Source organism: Penaeus monodon, chromosome 18 (genome assembly GCF_015228065.2).
Source record: "Penaeus monodon isolate SGIC_2016 chromosome 18, NSTDA_Pmon_1, whole genome shotgun sequence".
NCBI lineage: Eukaryota > Metazoa > Arthropoda > Malacostraca > Decapoda > Penaeidae > Penaeus > Penaeus monodon.
The window spans coordinates 48,300,510-48,315,509 of record NC_051403.1 but is presented as its reverse complement, the minus strand read 5'-3'; the positions used below and the strand labels follow the sequence as shown (position 1 = coordinate 48,315,509).

Genomic DNA, 15,000 nt, shown 5'->3' with positions numbered 1-15,000 from the left:
TCAGGGAAACAGCCGAACGTCGACTTTATTCAAACAAAGCATACCAAACACCATTAAATTCACCCTAATATACCCCCATAAACAACCAGAAAATAAACAAAACTTCCAAAAATACATAAAAATCAGTCCGGATAGGGCCAAAACACGCATAAAACACCCCCCCGGTCCAATCAAGTCGACGCTCCAAGCCGGCGAAGAAGTAAACAGTCGACCGTCACTCGAGTCTCTCTCTGTCACCCTCCGTGTTAACGATGTCGCGGGGAACGAGCGCCGGTTTCGATCGCCATATTACTATATTCTCGCCGGAAGGGAGGCTTTATCAAGTCGGTGAGTGTGAGGTGGTCTTTGGGAATAAGGGAGGTTTCCGTTGGGCGAAGGGAAGGTAAAGTGTTGTGTGGGTTTTGATCTTTTTTTTTTTCCCCCGTGTCGATTTTTATTTTACGTTTCGGTGGAAAGGGAATTATAATCAGAGGTGGTTGTGGTTTGAATTGATAGTTTGTATGGGAGAATTTAGGTTATTTATATGCCTGTTTTTTTTTTTGTTTTGTTTTTTTGGTAATAGATCACTTGGTAGCATCTATGTATCGTGATTGTAAATATGCATAAATAGAGGATTTTTTTTTATTGCTTTACCGTCTGTGTGTAATCAGTTCATCATACATTTATCAAACTTATTCGAAAGAAGTGAAATTACCAAGCCAACTAAGTAGGAAATTAGACTTTTCTGCTAACACATTGAATAATATTTGTTAGGGGTTGCTGGAGTGCAAAGCAATCATTATATCGCGTTTTCATCCACAGCCAATTTTCAGTAGAGTATAAAAGGTGGAGTTCCTGGTGCCTTTTGAAGGTAGAACTGTGGAAGGGGAGAGAGAACCTTGTTGGAGGGTGTGGGAGAGGCTGCTGTATAGGTATCTGGTATGCAAAGTGCGGTTGACAGTGTAGGTTGCTCACTGACGACACGCTCGGGTTTATCAGCAAGTCAGGAACCAATGGCAGTTTTTTTCCATTCAGAGAATGTTTGTTGATCTCATTGAAGTGCCAAAAGCCATGGGGGTAGCTCACCGTGCCATGCAGACAGTATGCCGTTTGGTTAAGTAAACTGGGTAGTTCTCTACGGTACGGAGGTTGTCACCATGAGACTAAGGCCCCAACTCCATGTCACAAAATTTATTTTGTGACATGACTGGGCATAACCCCCCCCCTCCCAACACCCCCTGGGAAACATTGTCTTCAGCTCAGTAGGCACGGCAAGACAGTCCTGAAACTCGGGAGTAGCCAGAGTGGACTCAGGCTGTGAACGGTTCTTTCCGCAGTCTTTAACTTTAATTTGTGATGTCATTCATGTCTGCAGATTATTTCTTACACCAGTGACTGCATCTTTTAGTCCTCTACATAAATATAATCTTCAGTTTGCCCTATTTTAGTGCATCCATACCTTTAAAGATTCCAGTATATTTGTTACCGAGAGTGTCACTACCTCCAGAGGCGAAGTCCAAAAACCAGGATATCGTGCAAACCCAAAAATCCAAAGCTAACAATTCTTACCTTGTATCTGCTCCCTAGATGGGGGGAAGGCCTCCCTGTACCCCCCCCCCCGTCCTTTGTTAGTACTTTGTGCCAACTTCCGCCACAATTTTGTATAGAAAATGCAACATTAAGAACTCTGGTTGTGTTGAGGTTGTTGTGGACTTTGTCAGTGAGCAGTGATATGCAGTGGATAATTTTCTTTTTGTGGTAAACATGAGGTCACAGCAGCTGTGCCCATGTTGTTTATGAATATTTCTTATGCTCTGCAAGGTGTTAGTGTCCATTTCCCTCTATCTCAGTGCATTGCTTTAAGTAACAAATTCACATAATTTACATTCATAATTTACAATCAGCAGAGATCATTTGGAATGTGTTTTTTTGCAAAATTGGATACCAAAGTTTTGCACAGAAATTATACATTGAAGGAGTTCTAATCACATTAGCCTACATAAGAAGTAAATGTCACGTTATGAGTATTGTCTAATGAAGATGAGCTCTAGTGCTAAAATGTTCTACAGTTTTCTGATAACTTCATATGTGGATAAACATCAATTCTATAATGAACTGAGAGTGTGTTTGTTGCTTTGTGTAAAAGCAACATTGAAATTTGGCTTTGTTATATATATACATATAAAAAATCATGGTAAATTTTGAAGCAAGCATGGAAATAAAGCAAAACAAAGATAAGCCTTTTAAAGAATATACAAGACACTACTAATTATTGAAAACAATTTGCAGAGAGTGAAATTAAGCTCAGTCATTTATCAAAGAGGCAAATCTATATAGTATGGATGCACACACTAGAGACAGTCCTCAACGCTACTTCACAAAATCTATTCAACAGTCTAAATTGCCATGCTGGGTGTGCCCTTCAGGCATTGCCCTGGGAAACAGTGTCTTCACCTCAGTATGCTCGGCAAGATAGAGCTGAAACTTCGGAGCAATGAGTGGACTTAGTCTGTGAGCAGCACTTTCCACTAGCTTTTTTCTTTTTTTTTGTAGAGTTACAGTTCCTTTCTGCAGATTATTTCTTGTGCAGACAACTTCAATTTTTTGTCCTCTGCAGGCATACTATCTTCAATTTGTTTCAGCTTACTTTGTCCATACCATAAAAATTAACCTTCGAAGATACTGTATGCCTGTAGTAACTCAGCACATACCATTCCCTCCATGCCATATTTTGTAAAGCACCCATGTGACATGCCATTAAGTTCAATGTTGACAGATGTAAGAGGGGGAGATTTGTTGGCTTTTGACAGAACATTGAAATCATGGAGGCACAAACGGATATTTTCCTAGGTTCAAGAATAAACCTAGGAACCCAAATCTACATGGCTTGTCATTTTATTAGAGAAGTGATATTGAAATGGATAATAAATGCTTTAATTTGTATGCCTATATATATAAATTGATTTGTAGATGTTTGGAATGAAGTAGCATAGGCATTTTGTGAAGTGCAAATATTCATGGCGTATTTCCATTAAATGGTTTGTTTATTTTAGTAAATTGTAGATTAATCTCTGCTTTCAGAAAAGACAAAAAAAAAATCCTTGAATTATGAGAACTTTGAAGAAGAAACTCTGGAATATTTTGTGTGGTACTCTTAATTAGCACTGGGTATGCTGGGCTGATGTGTCACTTCGGGGAAGAAGCACCCTTGACATCTCTGCCTCATGCAGTCATGCCTGCTCAAAGTTGTGCACATGTTTATCCTTGGCAAAAGTACCCATAAGATTGTTTATGCCAGAGCCTGGAGTACAAAGAGCAGGGTATTTGTATGTTTTCTTTTCTAATTTTTTTCTTGAGCATCTGATTTTGCGTGCACCCAGACACATAGTTCAGTATGACACTGGGGGCCTCCTGTTGTGATTGGGTTAATCCGAAAATCTGAGAAGGCAGTTTTCTGATTGCAAGTCAGGGGGAAATATTGCAGTATAAATATTCTTTATATGTTATTGGAAAGTGATAAAAAAAAAAAAAAAAAAAAATATATAATATATATATATATATATATATATATATATATATATATATATATATATATATATATATATATATATATATATATATGAATAAGCAAAGAAGGACAAAATAGCTCTTACAATAGTAAAGTGTTTCTCTTTATTTTAGTATAACTACCCATTGTCTGAGAAAAAATTTTCATGTACATAGTTTTAGCTTTTCTATTTTATTCCTAGTGTTAGGATTGAATCAGTTGTGATGATATGATAACCCTCTGACTCTGTGATGGTAAGAATATATGCCATTTTAACTATGATTTTAGTTTATTAATTGTTTACACATAGATGGTTCTACATGCTTAGTCATCAAGAACTCAAGTACTAGCCCTACAAGTCTCATCTCTACCTTGTTCCTTGATATTTAAAAAGATTTTTTTAAATTATTGATTGAAGTTAGTACTGTTAATAACATTACAATAACCATAATGTCAATAATAATAGTAGTGTTGATATCAGTAATATCAGGGAAAAAATCCATTAAACTGAAGAAAAGGGGAAATCAGATGATCACATTGGCATACTAATTATAATTAACTCAGACTGAATCCTGAAGCCAAAGCAGTGATTTAACTATATGAAATATTGAAGTATTTTTGTTTGCATTTGCTGATTATTTATATTCCTCTGTCTTTTTTCTCTCCCTTTCCCTGTTTTATGCAAATTGAGATCATAAAGCAATATATGATACTTTGTGTATGGGTTGCTTTATGATGATATTGATTTTTCTTTTAGTGTATTTTTATGAGGTGTATTGTACAGGAAGGGTAATAAAAGTATTCATCTCTCGCCAGAATATGCCTTCAAGGCCATTAACCAGGGCGGACAGACTTCAGTTGCCTGCAAAGGCGAGGACACTGCTGTCTGCGTAACCCAGAAGAAGGTCCCTGTAAGTGTTCTACATTTTCTAAAGAAATGATTGTTATATATTTTTTCTTTGTTTTCTTATGAGTTAACTTAAAGTATATATGTTTAATAATTTTATTTATTTATTTTTTTTTCTGATGGCTCGTTTCTCACACCATGTCATTTCATCATCAGAATATAATTAGTTTTTTGTGTGCTGGAACCAGATTCATCTCTCTCTCTCTCTCTCTCTCTCTCTCTCTCTCTCTCTCTCTCTTCTCTCTCTCTCTCTCTCTCTCTCTCTCTCAAAAATCTTGTACTTAAATAGGTAACGTAGGTACATATTATTATTTGTGCAATAAAAATCTACTTTTTTATGGTGAAATCAAAAAAAGGTGATATAGTGCATTTACATTTCTGTTTCTTCCAGGATAAGCTGATTGACCCAGTTACAGTGACCCACATGTACCAGCTGACGGACAACTTGGGCTGCGTCATGACTGGCATGCAACGTGAGTGTCCCATTGCTTAGCTTTTGTTTGCACTATCATCTTGCTAATATGAAGGGGGAGGAGAGTTTATAATCATGATGAATGTCAGATATTGAACAGATGATAACAGGAAAAGTTTGAAATTATTTTAATGAAGTAGATTATTGTTAGATTATGAAATATACAAAGCAGTTGTTTTGTGATAATAATTGTATTGCTTATGATTTGCTTGGTATAACTGTATATTTTGATCCATGAGGTAGTTAGTTCTTATAGATTCCAAGGCTCACACAAAAAATTAAAAGGGAAGAAAATTTCTTTTGTAACTTTTATTTGCAACATTAATTAAAGCCATATATGCAATTTTCTCTCTGTAGCTGACAGCAGCTACCAGGTGATGGTGGCCCAGCACGAGGCCAACAACTACAAGTACAAGTATGGCTATGACATCCCAATTGATGTCCTCTGCCGACGCATTGCTGACATCAACCAGGTCTACACCCAGAATGCTGAGATGCGCCCTCTAGGATGCTGTAAGTACCCTGTCCCTCTGTGTCTCTTGTCTTTCTTACTGTCTCTCTCTCTCTCTCTCTCTCTCTCTCTCTCTCTCTCTCTCTCTCTCTCCTCTCTCTCTTCTCTCCCTCCCTCCCTCCCTCCCTCCCCCCTCCCTCCCTCCCTCCCTCCCTCTCAACCCCCCCCTCCCTCCAGTATGCCCCAATATTATAAAATTGTGATTGAGCATTGTATAACTAATTTTCCTTTTATCCATTTTACAGGCATGATACTTATAGGTTATGATGATGAGCTTGGACCCTGTGTTTACAAGACAGATCCTGCGGGCTACTACTGTGGGAACCGCGCTTGCTCTGCTGGAGTCAAACAGACAGAGGCTAACAGCTTCTTAGAAAAGAAGTGAGTGGGTTTATTAGAAAGTTGATTTATAAATGTTTGCCAAGGGTTTATGGAAATAAGAAATGTAGTTTTGTTTGCCTTAAACATAGTTGTTGATAAATTAAAAATCATTGTTCTATAGCCAGTGAAGGGGAGGAAGACCCTGAGAAAGTTGAGTTTCTGTATTTGTGTAATTGATTGCAGAACTTGATCTTGACAATTATTTACTGCAAATTATTAGGAAATACATTTTTAATGAAGAGGGTGGGTGGGGAAAAAAAAAAAAAAAAATCTTTCAACCATATATATTTTTTTCAATATGTAAATGATTAGTATCTTCCAAGTATTCATGCTAACAAATATTACTTTGTCATATGTTTGAAAATTCTATGATCTGCTTTTGATTCTCTGATTCATAAACCTTTGCTTTGGATTCACCGATTCTGAAACCCCTGCATTCAACTTTCCAGGTACCGCAAAAAGACAAATTACTCCCATGACGAGACCGTCCAGATGGCCATTACTTGCCTTATGACTGTCCTGTCAGCAGATTTCAAACCCACAGAAATTGAGGTCGCTGTCGTGTCAAAAGAGGAGCCAAAGTTTAGGTAAGGAATTTATCGGGCTTGTTATGCAATTCAGTGTTTCTTGGTTCAGAAAAGTTTTAAGATAGGATAGAAGAAGTGTTGCAGTAACGTAAGTTTGTTTGATAATGTCTCAGTAAAAGGGGGGACAATTTGGTGGATAAATTGTATTAAATGACAGTAAGGGATGAAACTTGTTTATGTGGGGAAGTCCAATATATTACTGTAAAAGGGACTTCTTATTATCTGTTGTAGTTTGTAGTGTGTATATATATATATATATATACATATACTATACATATACATACTATATACATATACATATACATATACATATACATATACATATACATATACATATACATATACATATACATATATACATATATATACATATTAAACTTTGCGTTTATCTCTTCATAATATAGAACCCAAGATAGAAAAGATATTGGTAATATAGAGTAAAAAAGGAGAATGAGGAAAAGAAAATATAGAAAGTAATATTAATGAATAATAGATTACAATTAATTTTAAAACTTTAACTTCTTGCAGGACTTTGTCTGAGCAAGAAATCGACTACCACCTGAGTGCCATTGCTGAGAGAGACTAAAGAATCCTCAGCTGGTGTTTTTTTTTTTTTTCTTTCTTTCTTTTTTTTAATGAGTAAAGCTAAGATCCATCAACTAAGAGAGCCTCTGTAAGGATGCACATTCAGAATATACAGGTACATTGAGTCTAGAAGAAAAACTCCCTGGAAATAAGTTGATTGAAACCTAATTTTGTATTTCAAATCAAAACACAAACTTGTAAGATTTGCCAGTCTGTAAACAGAAAGTGTCATTTTGGAGAATATACATATTGTTCATTTCCAAATGATATTAAATTTTATTGTCTGTTTTATGAATGAAGCAATATGGACCCAGAGTTTGTATATTTTTCTTCTGACTGCAACAGTCGCCGGTTGTATCCTATTGAAAATCCTTCAGAGAATAAGAGGATGTTATAGGAATTTTGTTTAGGTTGGCTTCAGGAAGACTCCCAGTGACAGCGTGTGTAGTATGTTCTCAACCACTGCTTAACTTTTTATAAATGAAAATATTGTAATGGTACACTTGAATTAAAAGTGCTTCAGAAATACTGTTTGTTTTGTAATTTGTAACCTGGAAAAAAATATATAATGAATCTTTTGACAATTGCATATTTTCATAGTGATTTATCATGATTACCATTCTGATCATAAATTTCAAGAAAAAAATGTTGCTTTGATTTTAAAGAAAGAAAGGAAAAATAAACAGCAGCAGTTTTCAACAATATATTTGTGATGATACATGGCTATGAATATGAATTGGTGTGAAAATAAAATATAGATAAATACAGTGACTAGAGAGTCCTCTTATTTTATATATCAGCTTGTAATATATTTTGATACAATTTACAGGGTGTGGAAGTGCGTTTCCAGTGCGCTCAGTAATTCTTTTGAGTCGACATGGGCTGGAAAAACTTGCAGCGCTTTCTGTACAATAACGTAACTTGTCTGTAGATCTCCAGTCTGAAAACAAAACAAAGGCAATTATTATTCATGTAGCCCTGTACACATTGCTGCTTCATATTTTTGCACAGTATAATAGTTTTTATAAGTACTATGTACAGCATTATTAATGTAAAAATAATTGGTAATATTTTCCTTGACAATTAAAAATATGTATCCTTAAAAACTATAGTCAAGGAAACAAAATGCCAAAAATGTGTGTGGGAAGGCATCACTAGGCATGTAATTGGTAAGGACATGTTTCAGTCAGTTTCACTTCCATAAAGAATATTAAGTGCATTGTGCTCTTCTAGAAATGTGTCATCTTTAATTTTGCAAAATATGTTACAAGAAACTAGAAAAGATGTAAAATTTACCCTAAAAGGACATCAAAGTTCACAGCTTATTATGTATATCTACTTCACTATACAGTTATTTTAAATTATTTTATATTCAAATAATTATAAAGTTGGATAATTTGTACTTTTGCCTTGTTCATCATTGGTGGACACATACCTGTGAATGCCAATTGCTATTTTTCATCCATTACCCATGTGAGGTGATTATACATGCCATGGCATGGTCGGGCATCTTTGGTCGTGGGCACGTACGCAATGCCATAGATATGCATGGCATGCCAGAGTTTTTATTGTTGGACAACACGGCAAAAGATTATTTTTTCCATGAAAGGTTGATTAAGTGTGTAACACTTTCTCATTTTACATGCACAAACAAAAAATGCAACAAACGAGATTCACTCTGTGCACATGCTATTTATTGACATAGCGAAATGACAATATGGAGTCTATTAACAAAAAAATACCCTCATCTCGATTATCAGAACTTTGGCAAGTAGAGACTGTAAAATAATGAAAATTGAAAATAACATATCTTCGTATATACGAAGAAACGGCAGGATGCTGTATTGGCATGATGTCCCCAGCTCGGGACGATTAAGCCCGCAGCGAGGCCCGGCCACTATGATGTCCGTCATTTGGTTAAGGTTATAATTCTATCAAGATGTCTTTGTTGAGATGCACATAAAGGATCAAAGGCATTGTGTCCCAGGTAATGTGACACCCAAAGCCCGCATCTTTAAAAGTCTATATCTAATTTTATTATTATCATACATTACCAAGAATCATTGACTCTTTTAATTACAACTGAAACCAAATTATTATTATTAAAATAATAGTCACCATCATCACCAAAATTTAATTAAGTCATACCTTGTGAGCAAGTTTAGAATGGTTAAAATGAGGCTGGAACATGTGAGGGGCTAAAGTAGCAGAGGTCATGAAGAAAGCCCGAGCAGTGTCGTAGTTTCCCGTCGGTATTCCAAAACGCCCAGGTTGTTGTAGGATTCACCATGGTCATTGTTGGCCACCAGAGCAAGGCGGAAGCACTGGTATGCCAGGTTGATATCGCCAATGCCCTGGAGAATGCATAATTGAATTGTATATCTAGATGTATATGATTAAATATATACGATCACTTGGACACTTCTATTAAGTACATCTCTCCAAACTTGTTTTTGCTTATAGGAACATACACAAATAATGAAAGACTTTGTAATTCAAAACAATTATACATACTAATGCAATGTGGCCTAGGTTGTACCAAACATCTGCAACACTCTCATCAGTTGCAAGGCTTAATGCCCGCTCAAAGCAAGTGAGAGTCATGTCATACTGTTGGGCATAGAAGCAGCATAAGCCCAAGTTGTTGAATATTTCACAGTTGTAGATACCCATCTGTAGCAGTCGCCTGGGAATGGAAGATTGCAATAGTAGAATATATAAGGAAATTTGGAAAATATACTGGAATGAAGAGAGATGAGAGACTTGTCAAATATTTCTTGAAAGATAATTACCTATAGAGATGTAAAAGAAATTATTTCTTACCTAACTTAAGTATTTTATGTATACCTATAAAAATACTTTCAAAGGCAATATTTGGCTTGTGACCATCACTCACAATTTTTATAAACATCATAATACTTACCTATAAAACCTCAAGGCTACTTCAGGCTGATCAGTGTAAAAGTGGTTGGTTCCAATACATGCGATGGCCTCAACATGCGTAGCATCATAATGCAGGACATCTTTGTAAAACTTCACAGCTTTTGTCAGGTCATGCAATCCTTCATAAATCCTTCATTGGGAGAAAAAAAAAAAAAGTTATTACAAGGGTAAAATGAAAATACACAAATCTAACAAACATTAATTGGTATAGCGTTATATTGTCACATACTGCGTTGTAAGAAATAAGAAAATTTCCAAACCTTGCTATAGCAGTAAGTAAAGTTACTTCACCGGGGAATTTGTCAAGCCCACTCTTATAAATTTCAAGAGCTGCCATTGGCTGGTCTAAACGGATGTACACTCGACCAAGGAGGAGGAAGGTGTTGATATTGTCTTGCTGTTGTAAGGCAGACTGTAACATAAAAGAATCACAGTGCCTGAAACCATTTTCTGAAACGTACCTATCATTGGCTGCTAATTCAAAATTCATGTGATGAAATATTGAAGAATATACAATATAATTATCATTTATCATTCCCAACACAATATGTTAAGATGAAATAGCACAAGACTCACTTTAAATTGTTTTTCAGCATCACGAAACAAACCAAGCCTGTAGTAGCAACGACCGAGCTGTACTTTCCACCACCAGTCCTTGAACTCTTGTGCTTGTGTGGCTTGAGCTGCCAAATCCAATGCCTGTTGATGGGAAAAAGTTGTCATGAGTAAGGGTATCACAGTCCTGTACTAAACTGGAGATGTCATGTTTTCCAGTCTTTACATTACTGCGTACAAGATCAAATGGAAAGAAAGATGTAGGGAAACTGGACATCATTTTTAGACAATAGAGTGACAATACCTCTAGTTAAACACTTTAAATGGTTGCTGTCAGGGATGGGGAGTGTGCGTTTAGTTTATTAATTGTATTTACATGAAAATGGCTCTACAAGTGCTGAAATCAATCACCGGTTTACTATTTTCCTTGATTTCCAGAAATATTCATTTTTATTATATATTGCCATTAGTATTTTTATAACATTAAGATGATCATATGCCAATAACAATAAAAAGCATTTATATTAATAGCATTAGAAAATAAACCATTTTTCAAAGACGGAGAAATTGAGCAAAATTCCATAGCCTACTAATTACCTCTTTGGTGGCTGAGGACTTGTACAGTGATCTGTATGTAAAGACAATTCACAAAACAAAACTACTGTGACTAATACTTTCTCCTAACATCATTAGGTTAAGTTTATTACAGAAAACCCAATTCATATCTATACTCACATGCCTTACATCATTCTCATGATAATATATATACTCAAATAAAGCCTTTGCAATGTTTGGTTGGCTTGCATATTTGGCTACATTCAACCGAGCCTAAGTTGATGAAAGGGCCCTCCCCTGAAGGCAACATAGATGCTGTCCCTAAGCGCACATGCCGTCCTGCAGAAATGCAATTTCAATATTTAGTAAAGGTAATGCAAGATGTATTCACTTGTTTCCAGCATAAAAGAGTACAAAAGGAATTTTCAGACCCAGACAGAAGTTAAGGAGATTACTTTAGAAAGCATATTTTATACTTAATGTGTGCTGTTATCGAGGTATTATTCAAACAGATATGAGAAAATCTATGAAACAAATTATAAAAAATCATACATCAGGGTATCTTGGTATTTTCTGTAAGATATATTAGTTAGCAATTTTATAAGTGAACAGAAATGAGTATCATAACCTGCAAGAAGTAAAGAAATGCTACAGTTTTCAATCTTCTGCAGAGTACATGCAAAACAAACCAGAAGCTGCAGAGACAGGACGAGCTGTCTGGGCTGTCCTTGGAGTGCGTAAAGCTTGGTCCATTGTGCCTGGCCGTCCTCCCTGTGATCCTGGACGTACCACTCCACTCAGAGGCCGTCCCGATTGTGTGGCAGGTCTGCCATGTTGACAAAGACCGAATATATTACATGTAATACAGACATGTTATCACAAAAAAACATAAAATCCACATTCCCTTTAATGTTCTCATATCAAAATCATTATAATGAAATGTATGTGAATATTACAGATCACTAATTATGTAATGTCTACCTGAAGGCTTGAGAAGGTCCACCATGGCCACCAGCAGAAGATGGTGGAGCAGTTCGAAGGGATGTTCCTGGTCGCGCCACTGAAGCAATGGTGTTGTCATCCATTAATACATCAGCTAATCCTTCCTCTTCTCCATCACACTCGTCCACCCAAACCTCCTCCGTTAATGCGCGTGTTTTTAGGCTCCATACAGCCTACCGTGAAGATTTTTTTGTAAATTTTGATACTAATTATCTTTTTTCTTATTAAACCTTGATGGATTAAATAGTGTTTTACTAATGACATATGGTACATAAATATATTTCTCCTTTGATGGATCTAAATATTTTCTTCCCATAGTGTACACTTATATTGTATTTCCTTTTTTTTTTTTCTTTTTTTTTGCTGTACCCTTTTTTTCTGTCTGTGATCATATAAATTTCATACTAATCATTTATAAAATTACAATCACATCTAGAAACATGATTATAACCAATTTCCTTTATTTCTTTTCTTTGAATAACAATAGATTCTAAAAATATGGATAAGTAACCTAGTAAATAACTCTTGATTACTTCTGACAGTATATTACTAAGAAAAGCTATACATTAAATTAAAAAATAGAATATAAAAAACCGCAACAGGTCAATTAACACATATATCTCTGCTCACCTGATCATAGGGATTAGTAGCTAAAAGATTCGTACATATTTCAATACATTTCTCGAATTTCCGTCTTCGAAAAGCACTTAACGCCAAATATAATGGATCCATATTGTGTGTCGCGGAGCAACTACCCGTCAAGTTGCATTTTCAGCCGAAGTATTTGTTTACGTTGGTTGCTATGGTAACGGAAATTCATTCATAAAACGCGATAAATGCATTTTTTTACAAGTGATTTCCCAGTGTGCATATTGAAAAAAATAGAAAATTATTTATATTCAGAAAGTATATTTGCACTGTGGTAATTAAGAAGAAGAAAATAATAATCAAAACAAAAATACACAAATATTTATATGAAAGTTCACTAATATGATAAACCATAGACGAGGTAGTTTTTTGTAGATGATTTTTATTCAAATATTTTTCATAATTACAGGGAATAGAATAAACAACCAAACTCGTAAGTAAATGTATGCGATAGAGGAATTATATATTTTTTCCTCTCTTAATATTTTGTGCAGTGGTTCATTCCTTGTTTTATATTTTTATATTCTGTCTACTATTATAGGTACGAAAAGTTAAATGTAGATACGTACTTTTTGTACAATATTGTAGATAATTTGAAACTGTATAAACTTTTTTTTTTCAAATTACAGCAACAGCTCTAACTACAATAGTAACTGCAACATGTATATGCGAAATTAATTAATTATCAAAACTATAATAAAAAATATATAGTATATACAATAAAAAAAACGAATATAGGAAAAAATATTAGACCCGTAGTCCTTCGGTTGTCAAACATCAACAATGGCGGAACAGGCAGAGGCAATGCGGGCCACCGTAGCTTCAATGCTCAGGGGCATTGAGAGGTAAGAGAGGATAACATATTAATACCCAAGTTATGGGAGATTGTTTCCATTTGTTTTGAGAAGGAATCTGAGCTCGGAGGAGGAATAGGACTTAGAAATATCGTGCGTATAGTGTTACCCTGCCAGATGTCGGCCCGGCGGTTTTTTTTTCGTTCGGATATGTCCACGTTTTTAAAGTTACTCTTGGATATTAGGGTCTTAATTTTGATTCTTGAGTATGCAGGAGGTTATTATTACGATGCTAATAAAGGCTTGCGTAGGACTTGTTCTACCCACCTGCAGCAGTTTTCTTTAGAGCTTGGCCTTGATGTTCCAGAATAAGGTAAATGTTTTGCAATATTATTATTATTATTATTATTATTAACCAAGCAATTATTATTATTTCTGGTTTCAATTATTTGCGGTATAATGTGCACGCATCTATTGTTTCCCATTGTAAATGATTTAAGTGAAAGTGTTGGTAATATTTTATGAAGTGACCGTACCACTCTGAGACTTATTTCTGCAACCACTCCTGGGAATCCACACATAACCTCATGAACCAAATCCCTCACCTGGGAGATGTGTCGACCAAGGACCCCCACCCTATAGCTGTGTATTTCTAACGGACCCCTGGACCCCCGCCTGATCACTATGGATAATCTCCACGTAGCATTTGTCGTGACCTGTTTTCTTATATTCTGACATTTTTCCTAGTCTGCAGATTATTTCACGTATCTGAGTGTAGTTACTCGATTTTCCTTAAATTTTGAACAGTCTTCATGCAGTTATTATGTATATTTATTCCAAAGTATTACATATTGCCCAACTTTCTTAGTATCAAGTTGCTAAGGAAATATCATAGGCAAAAAGGTATTTATTTCTTTTTTTTACTCTTTATTATATGGCTGTGTGAAATTGAAACTAAGCCTCTTTTAGTTTCACACAGCCCTCAACCTTGCAATTATTATTGAAATTATTCAAAATACCCTTACTTGAAGGGCGTGTAAAGTGAACACGGTGTCATGGAAAAGTTTGGCTCTGGGATGGGGTGACGTGAACTTGCTGTCATTAGCATTTTGGCAGAAGGCAGGGGTGTGGGAAAGATTTGCTATGAGTGCACTAAGCCCTTGGAGGTTGATCAGACTCATTTAGTGTTTAAGCTTTTGCATTATTTCCTTCGATCAGCAAGCCATGACTGGAGGGATTCTTATTTCCTTGCTCAGGATCCTATTCCTGCCTGCCATGACTGGTGGCACAGGTTGTATTACATAAGAATAAGATTGAATATTATGAAAAAAAAAATGTTACTTATTGTTATTATTATTGCACTGAGTTATAGTCTACCTAGAGAGATGACATGGAGTCTGTGCAAAGAAAACAGTCTATTAACATTTGGATAAAGCAAATCAGAGATAACAGATGTAGACATTGGAAAATGGCAATAAAAGCTAGAAATTCACCAGGCCTACACAAGCCACACACACATCAGACCCATCAGGAT

At 35.5% G+C, this 15,000-nt stretch overlaps 3 protein-coding genes across 3 annotated transcripts in view; 2 read left to right on the top strand and 1 right to left on the bottom strand.

Annotated features, from left to right (window-relative positions):
• The first annotated feature begins 168 nt into the window (after nt 1-168).
• Nucleotides 169-7,497, top strand: LOC119584573 (proteasome subunit alpha type-6-like). The gene is made up of 7 exons (XM_037933259.1): nt 169-327; nt 4,343-4,437; nt 4,825-4,906; nt 5,263-5,418; nt 5,662-5,797; nt 6,247-6,384; nt 6,913-7,497. The coding sequence occupies exons 1-7, from the start codon at nt 252-254 to the stop codon at nt 6,968-6,970; spliced, it is 741 nt and encodes a 246-aa protein (XP_037789187.1). The 5' UTR covers nt 169-251; the 3' UTR covers nt 6,971-7,497.
• Nucleotides 7,498-7,680: 183 nt separating this feature from the next.
• Nucleotides 7,681-12,799, bottom strand: LOC119584572 (tetratricopeptide repeat protein 8-like). The gene is given in 12 exon segments (XM_037933258.1): nt 7,681-7,909; nt 9,118-9,218; nt 9,221-9,323; nt 9,484-9,655; nt 9,893-10,042; nt 10,173-10,324; nt 10,489-10,611; nt 11,203-11,295; nt 11,297-11,361; nt 11,712-11,848; nt 12,004-12,197; nt 12,655-12,799. Coding segments are annotated over 12 exon segments (1,509 nt in total). The 5' UTR covers nt 12,757-12,799; the 3' UTR covers nt 7,681-7,792.
• Nucleotides 12,800-13,273: 474 nt separating this feature from the next.
• The window catches only part of LOC119584570 (eukaryotic translation initiation factor 3 subunit K-like), a 6,200-nt gene continuing 4,473 nt past the window's right edge, over nt 13,274-15,000 (top strand). The window contains exon 1 of the mRNA XM_037933257.1: nt 13,274-13,517. Coding sequence (XP_037789185.1) covers nt 13,456-13,517 — 62 coding nt within the window. The 5' untranslated portion in view covers nt 13,274-13,455. The remainder of the gene's footprint in view (nt 13,518-15,000) is intronic.

Coding starts and splice junctions, on each gene's coding strand:
- LOC119584573 (XM_037933259.1), top strand. CDS start 252: ATGTCGCGGGGAACGAGCGCCGGTTTCGATCGCCATATTACTATATTC. Junction 328..4,342: donor AGGGAGGCTTTATCAAGTCG/GTGAGTGTGAGG, acceptor ATCTCTCGCCAG/AATATGCCTTCAAGGCCATT. Junction 4,907..5,262: donor CGTCATGACTGGCATGCAAC/GTGAGTGTCCCA, acceptor TTCTCTCTGTAG/CTGACAGCAGCTACCAGGTG.